Source organism: Theropithecus gelada, chromosome 18 (genome assembly GCF_003255815.1).
Source record: "Theropithecus gelada isolate Dixy chromosome 18, Tgel_1.0, whole genome shotgun sequence".
NCBI lineage: Eukaryota > Metazoa > Chordata > Mammalia > Primates > Cercopithecidae > Theropithecus > Theropithecus gelada.
Genome location: NC_037686.1, coordinates 28051225 through 28072127, shown reverse-complemented (window position 1 = coordinate 28072127; position 20903 = coordinate 28051225). Strand labels below are relative to the sequence as shown.

At 40.3% G+C, this 20903-nt stretch overlaps 1 protein-coding gene across 4 annotated transcripts in view; it reads left to right on the top strand.

The window, feature by feature from the left end:
• The window catches only part of RPRD1A (regulation of nuclear pre-mRNA domain containing 1A), a 74350-nt gene that overhangs the window by 6494 nt on the left and 46953 nt on the right, over positions 1 to 20903 (top strand). For 2 of the 4 annotated variants that reach the window (XM_025365091.1, XM_025365090.1), the window contains exon 2: positions 18019 to 18077. The exons of the other annotated variants lie outside the window; for them this stretch is intronic. In XM_025365091.1, coding sequence (XP_025220876.1) covers positions 18020 to 18077 — 58 coding nt within the window. In that variant the 5' untranslated portion in view covers position 18019. The remainder of the gene's footprint in view (positions 1 to 18018; positions 18078 to 20903) is intronic. 4 annotated transcript variants of the gene reach the window in all.

Genomic DNA, 20903 nt, shown 5'->3' with positions numbered 1-20903 from the left:
CTGCCTCCTGGGCTTAAGTGATCCTCCCACTTCAGCCCCCTGAGTACTGGGACTCTAGGTGCATACCACCATGCCTGGCTAATAATTGTTTTTGCATTTTTTGTAGAGACCATGTTTGCCATATTGCCCAGGCTGATCTCAAACTCCTTGGCTCAAGTCATCCTCCTGTTTTGGCCTCCCAAAGTGCTGGGATTATAGGCATGAGCCATGGAGCCTGGGTTAGATAAACTTTTAGTGTTTTATGTCTGAAAATAAGTGTCTTAAGGTGTGTGTGTGTGTGTGTGTGTGTGTGTTATATGTTTGTTGTTGTTTTTGAGAGACAGGGTTTGACTCTGTTGCCCAGGCTGGAGTGTGGTGGCAGATCAGGGCCCACTGCAGTCCCAACCTCCTAGGCTCGATCAATCCTCCTAAGTAGCTAGGACCACAGGTGCATGCCACCATGCCTGGCTGATTTTTTCTTTTTTTCTTTTTTTTTGATAGAAACAGGGTCTTGCCATGTTGCTGAGGCTGGTCTTGAACTCCTGGGCTCAGATGATTCTCCTGTCTTGGCCCCACAACGTGCTGGGGTTATAGGTGTCAGCATTGCTCCTCGCCTTTCTTATTTTTTGTTTGTAAAAATATATTAAGAGGATTATACAGAAAAAAAAAAGGATTATAATGATGAATTATTTATTTAGTCACCTTGCTGTCATCTGAGCTTTGTGGTCATTTTGGTTCTCTTGCATAACTCGTGGCTGTTCTAAGGTGCCTATTCATCTGTTCTCCTTTTTATAGCTTTTTCTTACTCCTTTTTATCTGTAATAACTGATAATGTTTTTTAAACAAAATGGTTTACCATGCTTATGTTGAATGCTTGGATTTTCCAGGTGTGTTTTTAAAAACATTTAGTAGGTAATATATGCATAAAATGAAATTTAAAAGGCATAAAAGGCTGGGCATGGTGGCTGACACCTGTAATCCCAGCACTTTGGGAGGCTGAGGTGGGCAGATCACTTGAGATCAGGAGTTCATGACCAGCCTAGCCAATATGGTGAAACCCTGTCTCTACTAAAAATACCAAATTTAGCTGGGTGTGGTGGCGGGCACCTGTAATCCCAGCTACTTGGGAGGCTGAGGCAGGAGAATCACTTGAACCTGGGAGGTGGAGGTTGCAGTGAGCCGAGATTGTGCCACTGCATTCTAGCCTGGGAGACAAAGCTAGATCCCACCTAAAAAAACCAAAAAAACGACCAAAAGCCTGTAAAGAATGATATATGGGTTCTTTCCATTCCTATTCCCTCCTTAACCATTTCTCTACCCAGAATCAGTCTGTTAACAGTTTAATGGCATTGCTTTGTTTCAAAAAATGATTGTATTGTATTTCATTTTATGGATATGTCAAAATTTACGTAATTGTTACTCTGTTGATGAACGTTTAGGATGTCTGTTTTTTCTATTAAAATGTGTATGTCATTAGTAAATATACTAGTATTTTCTTAATGGTTTTAGGTGATGATTTAAGAGACCTTGATAGACGGGCTAGGCATTAGTGTATCACACCATTTTGTGAAAAGTTCATTACTTTAAGTTTTCCTATGTATCGGTGTGTATTCTCACTCTCATTCTGTTGCGTTGATCTGTCTACTCATGTAGCACTGTTATACCCTTTATTATGTTTTCATGGCTGATAGGACATGTACCCTCTCAGACATGCTTTTTTCCCTTCAGCAATTACTCTTCCCTGTTGCAGTTTTCTTGTGTATTCTTGTTTTGTTTTTCTATATAAACTCTAGAATCAACTTGTTATCTACAAGAACAAATGTTTTGGTATTTCTGGAATTATCACTTTAATTTGTTACGGTATCTAAAAGAGAACGTATGTCTTTGTGATGGCAAATGTCAGGCTGAGAACTGTGCAATCTTATTTTAAATGTGTATTTAATTGTTTAAGTGATTTTCAAACTTCTTCAGATGTCACTTCTTGATGCTTTGTAAAAACTCTGTAAAGAGTATCATGAAATGCATATTTAAGTTAAAAATAATTGTCTAACTTTGTGCTAAATGTATCTTAACTTGATTCTTGTACAGGCTAATAGAAGGAAGTATTGAAGGATTAAGTCGCATTATGAAAAAAGACTTAAAACTGAAAACATCAATTAGTTTTTCTCTAAGTTGGGAAAATGGTTTGTATTGATTGATTTTTGTGATGGCACACTTTGGTCCAGTTAAAGGAACATCATTTTGCTTCAGAATATGGTTTAAAAATACCTTAGACATTTAATCTAGCAAATCATTTTTGTCAAGGACCATATTTTTGCCAAACTATCAAAAAATTCACTTTTCTTAGTTGAATATCTTGAGGTATTATCTTGAACAGCATTTGTGATGGTTAATTTTCTTTGTCAACCTGACTGGGCAACAGGATGCCCAGACATTCAGCCAGCCATTTCTGGATATGTGTGTGGAGGTGTTTTCTGGATGAGATGAACATTTGAATCAGACAGAAAAGCAGATGCCCTCCCTAATGTAAGTAGGACTTACCCAGCCAGTTGAAGACATAAATAGAACGAAAAGGTTGATTTTTCCATGAATAAGAGAGAACTTCTGCTGACTGCCTTTGAGCCTGGACTTTTTTTTTTTTTCTTTTGTCTTTTTTTCTCCTGCCTTTGGACTCAAACTGAAGTATTGGCTGCTCTTCCAGGTCTCCAGTTTGCTAGCCTTCAAACTGGAATTACACCATTGGTAGTCCTGGTTCTTAGGCCTTTGGACTTGGATTGGAACTACTCCATTGGCTCCCCTGGGTCTTCAGGCTCTCCTGCAGTCTGAACTGCAGATCTTGGGACTTGTCAGCCTCCAGATTCCCATGGCTGATTCCTTATAATCAGTCACTTTTTCTCTCTCTGTTCTATTGATTCTATTTCTTTGGAGATCCCCAAGTAAAAGTAATTTGAGCACTTCATCTAGATTTACTAACATTTTATTTATTTACTTATTTATTTATTTATTTTGAGATGGAGTCTCGCTCTGTTGCCCAGGCTGGAGTGTAGTGATGTGACCTGAGCTCACCGCAACCTCCGCCTCACTGGTTTAAGTGATTCTCCTGCCCCGGCTTCCCAAGTAGCTGGGATTACAGGCACCCACCACCACATCTGGTTAATTTTTTTCTATTTTTAGTAGAGACGGGGTTCATCATGTTGGCCAGGTTGGTCTTGAACTCCTGACCTCAAGTGATCTGCCTGTCTTGGCCTCCTAAGGTGCTGGGGTTACAGGCATGAGCCACCATGCCCGGCCATAGATTCACTAGCATTTAATTGGTAAATCAATTAGTACGGGTTTATAATTTGATGCTTTAGATGGTGTTTTTAGTTTCTGTCATAAATATGCTGATGGTTCGATGATCTTTTTCTGTAGCCCCAGTCTCAGCATCACTGAATGGCATTTCCTACACATCCCAAACTCATTGTGCCCATAAACCCTTTTTTGTCATCTTCCCCTATTCCCATTCCTCTTCCCTATTGCTTTGTCTTTCCTATTTCAGTGAAGGGCATTCCTAATCTTCTAGTTGCCTATGCTCAGAATTTCAAGATTGTTTCAACCTCTTTCTTCATAGTTTTCTTTTTTTTTTTTTTTTTTTTTTTTTGAGACGGAGTCTCACTGTGTCTCCCAGGCTGGAGTGCAGTGGCGCGATCTCGGCTCACTGCAAGCTCCGCCCCCGGGGTTCACGCCATTCTCCCGCCTCAGCCTCCCAAGTAGCTGGGACTACAGGCGCCCGCTACCGCGCCCGGCTAGTTTTTTGTATTTTTAGTAGAGACGGGGTTTCACCATGTTAGCCAGGATAGTCTTGATCTCCTGACCTTGTGATCCACCCGCCTCGGCCTCCCAAAGTGCTGGGATTACAGGCTTGAGCCACCGCGCCCGGCCTCTTCATAGTTTTCTTACCTTCAGCTTTTTAAATTATTTTTGGCAGTATCTCCCTTGCTTTTCCTTTTTCACCCCACTGCCTAGGTCTCATATTTACTAATATTCTTGCTATAGCCTCCCGGCGGATCTCCTTGTATCTAATCTCATTCACCTACTAGCTGTCCTCCTTACTCATGTTAACATAGAATTACTATATGACCCAGTAATTTCACTCCTAGGTATATGTTTATGAGACTTGGAAACAGATATTCAAACAAATACTTTATAAGAATTCTCATAATAGGACTGTTCATAGTGACCAAACGATTGAAACAACCTGCATGTTCATTAGCAGATGAATGGATAAACAAATATGGTATATCCACATGCTGGAATATTATATTCAGCTATAAAAAGGAGTGAAATACTGATACATTCTACAGTGTCGAGCAACCTCAGAAACGTGCAAAGCAAAAGAAGTCAAACACAAAAAGTCACATATTGTGTAATTTCATAATATATGGAATATCTAGAATAGGTAAGTCCATAATCCTCCTGGGGGCTAGAGTGAAGAGAGGAATGGCGAATAACTACTTAGTGGGTGTGGGCTTGTCTTTGGAGGTGCTGAAAATATTTTGGAACTAGATGGAGGTAATGGTTGCACAATCTTACAAATGCAGTAAAAACCCCTGAATTGTATGTTTTAATGTGGTTAAATTTATGGTATGTGAGATTCACTTCAGTTTTATAAATGATGTAAGTATCTTGTACTTTAATGTGTCTGTGTGCTTTTATGTACTTTTTCTTTTTTCTGTTTCTCCTCTATCCCCTAGTTTCCAGACTCTCATGACAACTCCTCTCTTCAGGTTTTTATAGTTTCTCCTGGGAAGAATTAATTGTTCACCCACCCATCATCCCTAGTTCTGTTTTTTGAGATGGGTTCTTTAAAACATTTTTTGAATTAAACTTTAAAACTTTAAATTTATAATTTATAAACATAATTTATAATTTAAATTTATAATTTCAGTTAACATCTTAAATTTGAATTGAGGTTGGGCGTTGGGCATGGTGACTCACACCTGTAATCCCAGGTGGCTCACACCTGTGATCTGCCCGCCTCGTGATCTGCCGAGGTGGGCAGATCACAAGGTCAGGAGCTTGAGACCAGCCTGGCCAACATGGTGAAGACCCTGTCTCTACTAAAGATACAAAAAATTAGCCAGGTGTGGTGGTGCATGTAATCCCAGCTACTGAGGAGGCTGAGGAAGGAGAATCACTTGAGCCCAGGAGTTGGAGGTTGCAGTGAGCCAAGATCGTGCCATTGCGCTCCGGCCTGGGTGACAGGGCAAGATTCTGTCCCAAAAAAAAAAAAAATAATAATAATAATAATTTTTTTAAAAATTGATACCAACTTATGTTCAATAGGATACAAAAACTCTGTTCCTCTCTAGCCCTATCCTCCTTTTATGTTATCACAAATTACATCTTTATATTTTGTATACCATTTGATAAACTTAAATTTTATGCATTTGATTTTTAAATCACATAGGAAACAAAGAGAGAAGTGACAGACTAAAAATACAACAATATTGGCTTTTATATTTACTTAGGGAGTTACCTTTACTGATGTTCATTATTTCTTATGGCTTCTAGTTACTATCTAGTATCCTTTAATTTCATCCTGAAGGACTCTCTTTAGGATTTCTTGTAGGTCAGGTTTAATAGTAGCAAACTCTGTCAGCTTTTATTTAGCTCGAAGTGCCTTAATTTCTCCTTTAGTTTTGAAGGATTGTTTTGCTAAGTATAAAATCTTGGTTGACAGTTTTTTTTTTTTTTCTGTTAGGATGTTAAACACATTGTCTCACTGTTTTCTGGTCTCATGGTTTCTGATGAGAAATTGGCTTTTAATCTTGCTGCTTTCAAGATTCTCGTTGTCTTTGTTTTTGACAGTTTGATTATAATGTGTCTTAGTGTGGGTTTCTTTGAGTTTATGTTGCTTGAAGTTTGTTAAGCTTTTTGGATTTGTAGATTCATGTCTTTCTTCAAGTTTTGGAGTTTTTAGCCGTTAGTTAATCATGTATCATTTCTTCATCCTTTTCTCTTGCTTTTCTTTTTGTAACTTCATAATGCATTTGTTAATTGGCAGATCCATTAGACTATGTTAGTTTCTCTTCATTCTTTTTCTTGCTGCTCCCCAGACTCAATAATTTTAATTGTCTTCAAATTCACTAATTTTCCCTACTCTTGACATTTTCCATGGTGTCATGTACTTTTAACTGTTGTTATTATAGCATTTATCTATAATAGTGTGTTGAGTTTATTACTGGAGGACTGAACTTATTTCTTTATTTCCTCAGAACCCAGCATACAATAGACACAATAATTGTGTGTTGAATGAGTTACTGAATGAATGTTGAAAAGTGTGTAGAATCTGAGGGTTTTAGAATTGGAAGGGGTATTAGAGAATATTTGGTTGTTTCTTTTAGAACTAGTGTATGATTTAGGAACTTCTGATATCTTGAGCCAAATAATGAACCCTGAGTTATAATTTTCTTGGTTGAGAAAGACCTGAAAAATTTCTAGCCTTTTTAGTCTATTACATTGTTCTACCCTGTTCATACTTAACCCTTTTTAGAGCTGTGGTCCTTAAAGTGTGGTCAACAGACCACTGTGAATCACCAAGACCCTTTTAGGGGGTTATATGGGTCCAAAAGGTCAAAATGATTTTCCTGATACTACTTACGCTTGTTTGTCCTTATACTTGCTATATTGACACACATCTTGATGATACCAAAAGCAAAGGTGGGTGAAAACCAGTAGCACCTAATCATTAATTAAGGCAAACTGTACTAGTAATCATTGCACAGTTTTCCATTAAACAACGTAAGTCTGACCTTTGTGGGTCCATGTATACATGAATTTTCTTCCTGAGGCAGCAAGACACCAACTCCCTAAGTTTTGGGGGGGGTCAAAAATTATATGCAGGTTTTTGATTGTGTGATGGATTGGTGCCTGTAACACCTGTGTTATTTAAAAGTCAACTGTATTTTTAATGCCACACACTCACAGTTTAAAAAAAAAATCAGTTGTATCTAATGTGCACATTAAAAGCAGTTAAAAAAAAATTAATTCTGGTGTGGTAGTTCACACCTGTAATCCCAACACTTTTGGAAGCTGAGGTGGGTGGATTGCTTGAGCCCAGGAGTTTGAGATCAACCTGGGCAACATGGTGAAACCCCGTCTCTACAAAAAATACAAAAATTAGCTGGGTTTGGTAGTGTGTGCTGTAGTTTCAGCTATTCCCTAATGACTAATGATGGTGAGCATAGTTTCATGTACTTACTGATTTTCTGTGTATCTTTTTTGGATAAATGTCTGTTCAAGCAGTTTGCCTGTTTTGAATTGAGTTGTTTTTTGTTGTTGAATTGTAGGAGTTTGTGTGTGTGTGTGTGTGTGTGTGTGTGTGTGTGTATATACTGGCTATTAATCTCTTAGAAGTTCAATGATTTGCAAGCCATATATGACACGCATCTTGATGATACAAAAGCAAAGGTGGGTGAAAACCAGTAGCACCTAATCATTAATTAAGGCAAACTATAGTAGTAATCATTGCACAGTTTTCCATTGAACAACATACTCTGAGGTTGGAGGATCCCCGACTCAGGAGGTTGGGGCTGTGGTGAGCCGTGGCTGTGCCACTGCACTCCAGCCTGGGTGACAGAGTGAGACCCTGTTTTGTTTTTTTTAATATATATATGTATACACACATATATATGTATGTATATATAACATATATAAATGTATATATAACAAAATTTACAATTTCAACCTTTTTTATTGTACAGTTCTGTGGCATTAAGTACATTCAGTTGTTGTTAGCACTCATCATTATCTCCAGAACTTTTTTCCATTTCCCCAAACTGAAACTTTGTATCCATTAAACATTAACTCCCCATTTTCTTCTCCCCCAGCAACCCTTTTATTTTCTGTCTCTGTGCACATCAAAAGCACAAGCAGATACCACTTCATATCCATTAGAATGGCTGTTATCAAAAAGCAGAAAATAACAAATGTTAGTGAGGATGTCAAAACAAGTAAGAACCCTGGCACACTGCTGGCCAGAATATAAAATGGTGCAGCTGCTATAGAAAACTGTATGACAGCTTCTAAAAAATTTAAATGTACAATTACCATGATTCAGCAATTCCACCTGAGTATAAACTCCTAAAGAATAAAGGAGGGACTCAAACAGATATGTGCACACCCATAATTCCAGTGTTCCACAGCAGCATTATTCACAACAGCCAAAAGGTGAAAGCAACCCAAGTGTCCAACAACAGATAAATGAATAAACATAATGTAGTATATACATACAGTGGAATCATTCAGCCTTAAAAAGAAAGGGTATTCTGACACATGCTACAACATGGATGTACCTCAAAAACATTATGCTAAGTGAATTAAACCAGTCACAAAAGAATAAATTGTATGATTCCACGTACATGAGACACCTAGAGTAGTCAAATTCATAGGTCTGACCTTTGTGGGTCCATGTATACATTAATTTTCTTCCTGAGGCAGCAAGACCACCAACTCCCTAAGTTTTGGGGGGGAGTCAAAAATTATATGCAGGTTTTTGATTGTGTGATGGGTTGGTGCCTGTAACACCTGTGCTATTCAAAAGTCAACTATTTTTAACGCCACACACTCACAGTTAAAAAAAAAAAAGTCAGTTTTACCTAATGTGCACATTAAAAGCAGTAAAAATGGCCAATTTTGTTAAATCTTGATCCTTGAGTACATTTTTGTGCATGTGCATTTTTTCATTGTGGTAAAAATAATACATGGCAGGGTCTGGTGGCTCACGCCTGTAATCCCAGCACTTTGGGAGGCCGAGGTGGGTGGATCACCTGAGGTCAGGAGTTTGAGACCAGCCTAGCCAACATGGCAGAACCCCATCTCTACTAAAAATACAAAAATTAGCTGGCAGCGGTGGCGCACGCCTCTAATCACAGCTACTCAGGAGGTTGAGGAGGAGAACAGCTTGAACCTGGGAGGCAGAGGTTGCAGTGAGCCGAGTTCATGCCACTGCACTCCAGCCTGCACAATTCAGCTCTTGCTGAACACACTTATTCGCTGTAAAAGTATTTTTTTTTTTTGATAAATTCCTTGGGGTTTGCTTTGTAGATAATCATGTCATCTGCAAATAGGGACAGTTTTATTTCTTTTGTAATTTTTTGTCTTTTATTTCCTTTTATTGCCCTGTTGTACTTGCTATAATATCCAACATCATGTGTAATAAGACTGATGAGAATAAACAGTTATTGCCTTGTTCCTGATCAACAGTCTTTTTCCATTGTGATGGAATGTTAGCTGTAAGGTTTTTTTCTTTTCTCTTCTTTTTTTTAGGTGCTTTTTATCGAATTGAGGAAATTCTCTATTCTTGATTTCTGAGGGATTTTATCATGAATGGTTGTTTAATTTTGTCAGAAGCCTCTTCTGCATTAATTGGTTTGACCATGCAGTTTTTCTTTTTAGCCTGTTAATACGGTGCATCACATTGATGTTCTAATCTTGAACTAGCTTTGCATTCCTGGAATAAATTACACTTACCTGTGTTGTATAATTCTTTTTGTATGTTGCTGAATTTTATTTACTAATATTTTGTTAAGAATGTTTACATCTGACTGGGCACGGTGGCTCATGCCTGTAATCCCAGCACTTTGGGAGGCTGAGATGGGTGGATCACCTGAGGTCGGGAGTTCGAGACCAGCCTGACCAACATGGAGAAGCCTGGTCTCTACTAAAAATACAGAATTAGCCAGGTGTAGTGGTGCATGCCTGTAGTCCTAGCTACTTGGGAGGCTGAGTCAGGAGAATTGCTTGAACCTGGGAGGCTGAGGCAGTGGTGAGGCCAGATCACGTCATTGTGCTCCAGCTTGGGTAACAAGAGCGAAACTCTGTTATTAAAAAATAAAAAAGGAATGGGTACATCTGTATTAACGAAGACTGTTGGTTTGTAGTTTTCCTTTTTTTGGGTTCTGTGTCTGGTTTTGATATCAGAGTGCCATAGCACTAACTTCATAAAATGAATTGAGATGTGTTCCCTCTTCTATTTTCTAGAAGAGATTGTGTAGAATTTTAAAGATTCTTTAAACATTTGGTAAAATTCTCTGGTGGAAACCATCTGGATCTGGAGATTTTTTTAGGGGGGAATTTTAAGATTGAGAACTCAATTTCCTTAATTGTTATAGGGCTATTCAAATCTGTTTCATACTGAGTGAGTTGTGTTAGCTTGTATTATTTGAGGAAGTGGTCCATTTTATCTAAGTTGTCAAAGTTATATGCCTAGAGTTGTTCATAGTATTTCCTTTTTATCCTTTGGATGCCTGTAAAGTCTGTAGTGATATCCTGTTTTATTCCTGATATTGATAATTCGTGTCTTCCCTCTTACTTCTTTGTCGTTCTGGCTAGAAACTTTTCAGTTGTATTGATTTTTTCAAATAACCAGTGCTTTGCTTCATTTATTTAATTTTTTTCTGCATTTTTATGTTTTTATTTTCATTGATCTCTGCTCTAGCCTTTATTATTTCACTCCTTTTACTTGCTTGGGTTAATTTTGTTCTTTTTCTAGGTTCTTGAAGTGGGAACTTATTACAGATTATTGATTTGAGACTATTTGTACCTTTAGTGTTCAGAATTTCTCTCAGCACTGCTTCAGCTGTGCCGCACAGATTTTTGATATGTTGTATTTTCAACATATTTTATTTATTTATTTATTTTTTGAGACGGAGTCTCGCTCTGTCGCCCAGGCTGGAGTGCAGTGGCCGAATCTCAGCTCACTGCAAGCTCCGCCTCCCGGGTTTATGCCATTCTCCTGCCTCAGCCTCCCGAGTAGCTGGGACTACAGGCACCCGCCACCTCGCCCGGCTAGGTTTTTGTATTTTTTAGTAGAGACAGGGTTTCACCGTGTTAGCCAGGATGGTCTCGATCTCCTGACCTCGTGATCCGCCGTCTTGGCTTCCCAAAGTGCTAGGATTACAGGCTTGAGCCACCACGCCCGGCCTCAACATATTTTATATGCTAGTTAATAAAGGATTTTTATGATGGCTGCTTGCTTTATTTATTTTTTTATTTCTAGACAGGGTCTTGCTCTGTTGCCCAGGCTGGAGTATGGTGGTGTGATTGTAGCTCACTGTAACCTCCAACCTCTGGGCTCAGGCAAGCCTCCTGAGTAGCTGGGACTACAGGTATGAGCCACCATGCCTAATTTTTTAATTTTTATTTTTGTAGAGATGGGGGTCTCATTGTGTTGCCCAGCCTTGGCAGCTGCTTTAAAGTCTTTGTAAGATCATGTAAACCTCTCTACTTTGTGTTGGGATCTGTTGCTGTTTTTCCCCATTCTGTTTCATATCTTCCTGGTTCTTGATATGGGGTGATTTTTTTTTTTTTTAATGGATACAATGGATTTAGGGATGTTATGAGACTCTAGGTTGTTGTTGTTGGTTTTTGTTTTTGTTTTTTTTTTTTTTTGATATGGGCTCTCACTCTGTCACCCAGGCTGAAGTGCGGTGGCACCTCACTTCATGACCTCCCAGGCTCAGCAATCCTCCCACCTTCTGAATCTTCCCACCTCAGCCTCCTGAATACCTGGTATTACAGGCATGCGTCACCATGCCTGGCTGATTTTTCTGTGTTTTTTGTGAAGGCGGGGTTTCACCATGTTGCCCCGGCCTGGCCTTGAAGTCCTGAACTCAAGCAGTCCACCCACCCCGGCCTCCTATAATGCTGAGATTACAGTCATGTGCCACTGTGCTTAGCCAAGATGATAGATCTTATTTAATCTTAATTTAACTAGGTTTCTCTGACACTGCCTCATCAGGAGAAGGAGGTACTGTGGTACTGTTGTGTGCGAGTAGAAGTTCTGGCTTTCCAGTAGGTCTCCGCTGACACCGTGGGGAGGGGGAGAAGGAGTATATGTTCCCATTACTGCCGTACCATGGTGAAAGTCTTGTTGTTCCCCTAGGCCTCCTGTGATACAGCCCAGTGGGGAGTGTTTCCTTATTGCTGAGTGGGGTTGGAAGTCCAGGTTCCCTACTCTGCCTTCTCTGACACTACTCTGGTGGGAATGTTGGGCTCCACATTACAGTACTGTGAGGGTGGAAGTCTAGGCTTACCGTTTTCTTTGCTAGTATGGGTGTGGCAGAAGTTTTTTTCTATGGTGTTTGGCTGGAGCAGAACTGTTTTTGTGCTGTTATTATAGGCATGAGGCACCATGCCTGGCCTGTTTTCTTTTTTTAAGTATCATTTTCAGCTCATGGATTTTTATATGTTTGTATTTCAGACTATTATTATTTTTGATGCTCTTTTGTCAGTGGCAGCCTCTTGGAAGTTTGCTTGTGTCCTTTGGATACAATTGCAGTTTTTAAAATCACTTTTATCCTTTCTAGCATGACAAGATGTCCTTGGTACATTTTGTGCATTTCCTGCTTTTATTTGCCAGAGGACGTGAGACTTGACCTGTTTTTATTTAGTTATTTTATTTTTTATATTTTTTGATACCAAGTCTCGCTCTGTTGTCCAGACTGGAGTGCAGTGGTGTGATCTTGGCTCACTGTAACTTCCACCTCTTGGGTTCAAGTGATTCTTGTGCCTCAGCCTCCTGAGTAGCTGGGATTACAGGCGTGCACCACAATGCCTGGCTAATTTTTGTATTTTTAGTAGAGATGGGGTTTCACCATGTTAGCCAGGCTGGTCTCGAACTCCTGTCCTCTGGTGATCCACCCACCTCAGCCTCCCAAAATGCTGGGATTACAGGTGTGAGCTTCCATGTCCGGCTTTGATCTGCTTTTATTAATGAAATGTTTTTTAGGGACACAGTATGGGGCTTGAGAGTGCTGATTGATTTCATTGTAATTTACATTTAATTACAGTTTGCCTTTGAACAATATGGGTTTGAACTGCCCAGGTCTACTTCTATGTGAATTTTTTTCAATAAAAGTTACATGAGTGTGTTTGCCTTCCCTTCCACCTCCTCCAACGCCTTCTGCCTCCTATGCTCCTGAGACAGCAAGACCAACCGCTCCTCTTCCCCCTCTTCCTCCTTAGCCTATTCAACATTAAAATGACGAAGAGAAAACCTTTTTGATGAAAACACCTCCACTTAATAATAATTGTTTTCTTTCTGTGATTTTCTTAACATTTTCTTTTCTCTAGTTTACTTTATTGTCAGAATACAGTATATAGTTTAACATACAAAATATGTGTCATTTATGTTATCAGTAAAGCTTCTGCTCAGTGATAGTCTATTCGTAGTTAAGTTTTTTGGGAGTCAGAAGTTATACATGGGTTTTTTACTGCCCAGGGGGTTGACCCTCTTTACCCCCTATTGTTGAAGGGTAGCTGTACTTTAATAATTGTTTTGTGTCCGGAATTGGTGGGTTCTTGGTCTCACTGACTTCAAGAATGAAGCCATGGACCCTCGCGGTGAGTGTTACAGTTCTTAAAGATGGTGTGTCTGGAGTTTATTCCTTCAGACGTTCAGATGTGTCTGGAGCTTCTTCCTTCTGGTGGGTTCATGGTCTCGCTGTCAGAAGTGAAGCTGCAGACCTGCGCAGTGAGTGTTACAGCTCATAAAGGCAGCGTGGACTCAAAGAGTGAGCAGCAGCAAGATTTATTGCAAAGAGCGAAAGAACAAAGCTTCCACAGTATGGAAGGGGACCTGAGCAGGTTGCCATTGCTGGCTTGGGCAGCCTGCTTTTATTCCCTTATCTGGTCCCACCCACATCCTGCTGATTGGTCAGTTATTACAGAGAGCTGATTGGTCTATTTTACAGAGAGCTGAGTGGTCCATTTTGACAGCATGCTGATTGGTGCATTTACAATCCTTGAGCTAGACACAGAGTGCTAGATGGAAAAGTTCTCCAGGTCCCCACTAGGTTAGCTAGACAGAGTTAGCTAGATACAGAGTACCAATTGGTGTATTTACAAACCTTGAGCTAGATGCAGAGTCCTGATTGGTGTATTTACAAACCCTGAGCTAGACACAGTGCTGATTGGTGCGTTTACAATCCTTGAGCTAGACACAGTGCTAGATGGAAAAGTTCTCGAAGTCCCCACTAGGTTAGCTAGACACAGAGTTAGCTAGGTGCAGAGTACCAATTGGTGTATTTACGAACCTTGAGCTAGATACAGAGAACTGATTGGTGTATTTACAAACCTTGAGCTAGACACAAGAGTGCTGATTGGTGTATTTATGATTCTCTAGCTAGACATAAAAGTTCTCCAAGTTCCCATCCAACTCAGGAACCCAGCTGGCTTCACCTAGTGGATCCTGCACCGGGGCTGCAGGCGGAGTTGCGGGCGAGTCCCGAGCTGCACCTGCACTCCTCAGCCCTTGAGCTGTTGGTGGGACTGGACACCATGGAACAGGGGGCAGCGCCTGTTGGGGAGGCTCGGGCTGCGCGGGAACGCACTGCAGGGTGGGAGCTCAGACATGGCAGGCTGCAGGTCCGGAGCCCTGCCCCGTGGGGAAGCAGCTAAGGCCCTGCGAGAATTTGAGTGCAGCACTGGCGGGGCAGCACTGCTGGGGGACCTGGCGCAACCTCCACAGCTGCTGGCCCGGGTGCTAAGCCCCTCACTGCCCTGGGCTGGCGGTGCCAGCCGGCCAGGCGGGGCCCACCGAGCCTGCGACCGTGGGAGCTCGCACTGGCCCGCCAGCGCCAGCGTGCAGCCCCAGTTCCTGCCAGCGCCTCTCCCTCCACACCTCCCTGTAAGCAGAGGGAGGCAGCTCCGGCCTCAGCCAGCCCAGAGAGGGGCTCCCACAGTGCTGTGGCAGACTGAAGGGCTCCTCAAGTGCTGCCAGAGTGGACGCTGAGGCCTAGGAGGCGCTGAGAGTGAGGGCTGCTGGCACGTTGTCACCTCTCATGGTTGGTAAAATGAGAATAGCTTACCTTGTAGGGTTGTTTTGAAGATTAAATGAGATACATAATAAACTTTTAGAACAATGCTCAGGTCATAAAAATTGTAGTCGGTATTATTTCTTTCAATTTATTTGTAAAAAAGCAAAGAAGTTTTAGTCTCAATTTCATTCTAGAAGTGTAATGTGAATAAATGGGCATTCCACTTGACAGTGTATTTTATAGTGGTCTAATGGTCCAGGATGAAGTTTATTCATCTCAGGATTTTTATAATTCATTTGTTGCATATACTGAAACCAAGGTTTTAAAAATTATTTTGTTTACGAAAGTTTCTCAGCAATTTGAATTTCCTTTGGCCTTTTAGAATGGAAAAGATGTTCCTTTGCTTGGACCTAGATATTCTTTTGTTCTCCTTAACCAAGCATTGAAACAGGAGAAGCCATGAATAAATGCACCTACACAACGAAGATGGTTGGTGGAGTACCAGGCCAGCCCTATGCTGAAGCCTTTTTCAGCATGTAGGCTCAGAGTAATCATTTAACGTATAATTTACATGTTTCTCTTTTATAACTTAGTTCTTTGTTGGTAACTCCACCTCTTCCCCCCGATTCTTCTTGGTCTTTCCCAAAGATATTGTTTACTGTGTTTGTGTGTAACTTAATACTATGTCTTTGATATTTTTCCATATCAGTACATCAACCTCTATTTCATTTTTGAACAGCTGCAGAATATTGTGTGGATTGTATGAATGTGCCATGGTTTATTCAGTTCTTTCTTGATGCTGTCGTGAATATCCTTAATGATTTCTTTGTGCATTTATGAGAAATATATCCATAGGATAAATTCTTGCAAGTAAAATTTGTAAGGTCAAGAAGCTATGTGCAATTACGTTTTCTGAGTTCTGATAGATATTACCAAGTTGTTTTTCTGAGAGGTTGTACTAATTTATGATTTAACCACCAGTGTCTGAAGGTATCTAAATTTGGTCATCTCACCCATACTTTTGTCAGTTTTAGTTCGTGTCAGACTTTAGTCTTGGTCACTCTAGTAGGTTGAAAATGGTAGTTGGTTTTAATTATTTAACATTTCTGTTTTTGTACTTCCTGTGCACATGTCTTGACTGTTTTTCTATAAGTTATTGCTTCGTGAGAACTGTAGAGTGAAGGAAGGAAAATGAAAATAGTTGAACTCAATACGTTAAAAAAGTACAAATAAGAGTGCTAAGGAAGTTTGTCTTTCATAATCTGAATTAAAAATTGTTGCGGTTTCTGACAGCAGTGTGATTTTACATGTGTTCCTGTCTCCTGTGCTGGCTGAGGTTAATGATCAGAAACTAAGTTACTGGGACAAGTAATTAAAGCCACAAGTCTAGGCCAAAATGTATTCAGTAAACGTTGATCAAATTAGGAGCTAGCTGTTGGGTTTGATTTTGGTAGATTTGACAGTCATTGTTCTCAGTGGAACTTAGTTTAGTTGGGAAGCACTACATGAAATAAAAATAATTATAGTTAGGGTAGATGTGCCATAGAAATAGTGTGGAGTGCTATGAAAGCATCTCACGGCTGCCTAACCTGTGTGGTCTTGTTGGTCAGGGAAAACTGGAGGAACCCATTTAACTGAGGTCTAAAGTATGGTAGGAGTTGGGGAAGTTGGAGGATAGTGTTGGATGTGAAGAGTAGTGTAGATGGTGGAGACCTCTTTGTTTAAGGCCTTTGGTGCATATTAAGGATTTTAAAATGTTGTCTGGAGAACAGTAGAAAATCTTCAAAGGCTTGTAAGCAAGAATTGACAGGATCAGTCCCTACTGTGTAATTTGAAATGTGAACCTGAACTCTTCCAAGGAATAGGCTGCCAAATCTGAGACCTCCTGGCAGTAGTACAGGAGTACATCACCTCTACCCACTTTTCACCCACCTCTGCTGTGGAGAAGCAGCCAGCTGTGTCTGACTGAACTCTTTGTCCTGTCTGGGACAGATAGAATCCATTGAAGAATCATCTATTGATTATATGCTTTCTGTGACAAAGATGTTGACTGACTTAAAGCAGTTTTTGGCTTACAACCACCTATCCATCCATAGGAACATGTCTTCCCCACAATGCCACAGGCAGAAGGAAAAGTCTTGAAGTTGTTTTGGAAACAGGTTCAGAGAAACACTCTCAGGATACAAGTCTGCACAGCACAGACCTTTCTTTTTTTGCCTCAGAAAATGCTGATTTCCACAAACGTGTGTTTTTAATTTGTTTGTTGCACTACATTTTTAAAATGAATGCTTAGGTATAAAATTATCTCAGGTTTAAGGAACTGAATTAGATCCATCTCCATGCTTTTCTGAACTAAAAGAAACAGGGTTTAGTTGGGAGAGAGTCTAGTAAGTTGGAGATAGCCCTGCTGTGGGGAGAGTGATTACTGTAGTAGGACTTAAAAGAGCATGAGGATACCAAGGAATTTGGAGAAAAGGGTTCTATAAGATGGAAGATAAGTTTAGGGCCTTTTAAAAGCCGTACATAATAGGAAATGCTACATAATTAACTCCTTGGTTTCAGGAGAGGTATGTGGAGATTATTAATGAAAAAATTTATTATTTAAAATTTTTTTTTTTTTTTTTTTTTGAGACGGAGTCTCGCTCTGTCACCCAGGCTGGAGTGCAGTGGCCGGATCTCAGCTCACTGCAAGCTCCGCCTCCCGGGTTCAACGCCATTCTCCTGCCTCAGCCTCCCAAGTAGCTGGGACTACAGGCGCCTGCCACCTCGCCCGGCTAAGTTTTTTGTATTTTTAGTAGAGACGGGGTTTCACTGTGTTAGCCAGGATGGTCTCGATCTCCTGACCTCGTGATCCGCCCGTCTCGGCCTCCCAAAGTGCTAGGATTACAGGCTTGAGCCACCGCGCCCGGCCCAAAAAATTTTTATAAATGGAGCTGGTATAGGTGATAATTGAGAAAACCCGAAGATTATCCAGAAAGTTAGGAACTAAGTTATTTTTGATTAATTTTTCTAGTATTTTTGAGACTATGCAGAAAACCTTTCTTCAATTCACATTTGAATTTCACTCAACTTCAAGATACTTAATGTAGTGTTCTGCATTAAACCCTTATGTGGAATTCTTTTTTTTCACCTGAAATTGAGCAGTGTTTCTGGTTCATTCTGAAAGACAGTTACTGTAAAGAACTATTTAACTCTAAAAGGTGTAGTAAATATTTTCTTGTTAATTGCTTCCTTTTAGAATGGAGGTACAACAAAAGAGAAATTCCAATTGGAGATTTTGTCAAACAGGAATTTACTGTAAGTTAATAAAAACAGTTTTCTTCTGTGTAAGTACCACTTCCCTAAAAAGCTTAGAAATTTTTAGGGGTGATTAGATGTGGGAAAGGAGGTACTACATAGAAAAATGAAAGGCAAAATTCCTGTTATCACAACTCTAGTTTTGAATTCTTTCTTCTTTCCTTGCCTATTGCAGTATTCTTAGTGTTCAGTGTTACCTACTTCTAGTTTTCCTAATGTACCTCAGGATCTCCTCCTGTTCGCCCCTGCTCCCAAATTAAAACTTCAATACTTCTCTTTTTGTTTACAAAATGAAGCTGAAACACTTGTTAGCTTGGTATTTAGTTTAAGTCTTCCTTTCTTTCCAGCTTTACACTTCATTATTCCCTCATATATAATGTACAGTGCATTCATTAGGTCATGAGCGGAGCTTCTTTCTGCCAAGGATATTCTTTTCACTAATGCTTCATCACACATTTACACATAAGACTTAAGTAGGCTTTTATCAACTTGACTGTTGAGTCGTCTTTTATTCGTAGTAGCTAATGCAGTGTCTGTGAATGGTAGATACCAAGTAATTATTTGTTGACTGTATGAGTGGCATGAGACCTTAATCATTTATAATTATCCTTTAGTTAAGTGCATTTATAGTTCCACCCAACTCAAACTTAGAGAAGATAATTAAATTATACTTAAAATTTGAGGATTTAATATGTATATACTATATAAGCAGGATATATAGAACCTTTTTCTAGTCTATAGTCATTCATTTTACCAGGGAAATAAAGGAGGATGTCCAGTAATTGTTAATAAATCTTTAATAGATTTTTTTTTCAAAATGACTTTTCTCCTGATTTCCTTGTACAAGACCTGCAGTAATGCTCATTCCTCCCATTGATATGTATGTGTGTGTATATGTACATGTACATATTTATTTGTGTATGTATATGTGCATGTGTGCATGTGTGTGTGTTTGTGTTTCCTTATTCAATTTCCTGCTGCTGCTTTCCATATAGAAGGTTTCCCTCGGAACGATGGTTCTTATGTTTATAGATAACAGGATTTTGGCTGTTTATTGTATTTATCAGCATTGCCATCTACTGTAGTTTTAAATTCAATCTTCATAAACCATGGATGATTAATTAGATTATGATATCGTGCAGCATATAAAAATGAGTATACATAAGGCATCTACAATGTAAGAAAATAGGTAACACCACTTCTACCACTTTCTACCATTATGAACAACTAAAACTATGAACTGATTATGAATTAGTGGAACTAGAGATGATGTTTTAATCCTTTCACTAAGTCTGCTTCATATTGTTTAATAGTGCATACTCTGATTTCTTTTTGAAGCTTGGTAATTGATCTTTTAGTTGAATTGTTTGTGGTATGTTTTATAACTGTCTCCTGGTTATGTGATGAACTGAACTTTTATTACCATGCCCCTTCTGGGGGATGTGCTCAACTTTTTAGGTGATTGTATTAGTCTCCTCACACATTGCTATATACAACTATGTAAGACTGGGTAATTGATGAAGAAAAGAAATTTAATTGACTCACAGTTCTGCATGACTGGGGAGGCCTCAGGAAACTTACTGTCATGGCACCAACTCTGCCCGTTACTCAGTTCCAAAGTGACTTCTACATTTTCAGGTATCTTTACAGCAGTACTCCACTACCTGGTACCAGTTTACTGTATTAGTCTGTTCTCATGCTGCTATGAAGAAATACCTGAGACAGGCCCCTCCCCTGACATGTGGAGATTACAATTTGACATGAGATTTGGGTGGGGACACAGCCAAACCATATCGTTCCACCCCTGGCCCCTCCCAAGTCTCATGTCCTTCTCACATTTCAAAACCAATCATGCTTTCCCACCAGTCCCCCAAAGTCTTAACTCATTCCAGGATTAACTCAAAAGTCCAAGTCTAAAGTCTCACCTGAGATAAGCAAGTCCCTTCCACGTATGAGCCTGTAAAATAAAAAACAAATTAGTTACTTCCAAGATACAATGGGGGTATCATAGGTATTGGGTAAATGCTCCTGTTCCAAAAGGGAGAAATTGTCCAAAACAAGGGGTATATAGGCCCCGCGCAACTCCGAAACCCAGCAGGGCAGCCATTAAACCTTAAAGCTCCAAAATCACCTTTAACTCCCTGTCTCACATCCAGGGCACGGTGATGCAAGGGGTGGGCTCCCACTGCCTTGGGCAGCTCCTGCACGGGCTGATGTTGACTGCCTGTGGCTTTTCCAGGCACGAATGCAAACTGTCAGTGGATCTACTATTCTGGGATCTGGAGGACAGTAGCCCTCTTCTTGAACTCTGCTAGGCAGTGCCCTCTGGGGACCCCATGCGGGAACTCTAATCCCATATTTCCTCTACGCACTGCCCTAGTAGAGGTTCTCCATGAGGGCTCCACCCCTGCAACAGACTTGCCTGGACATCCAGGTGTTTCCATATATCCTCTGAAATCTAGGTGGAGGTTCCCAAACCTCAGTTATTGCCTTTTGTGCATCCACAGGCCCAACACCACCTTGGAACCCACCAAGGCTTGGGGCTTGCACCCTCTGAAATAATGGCCCAAGCTGTACCCTGGCCCCTTTTAGCTACGGCTAGAGCTCGCGCAGCTGGGATGCAGGACACCAAATCCTGAGATTGCCCAAAGCGACAAGTCCCTGGGCCTGGCTCAGGAAGCCATTTTTTCCTCCTTGGCCTGTGGGCCTGTGATTGGAGAGGCTGCCATGAAGGTCTCTGACATGCCCTGGAGACTTCCCCATCATCTTGGGGATAAACATTTGACCCCTTGTTGCTTGCACATTTCTGCAGCCCGCCTGAATTTC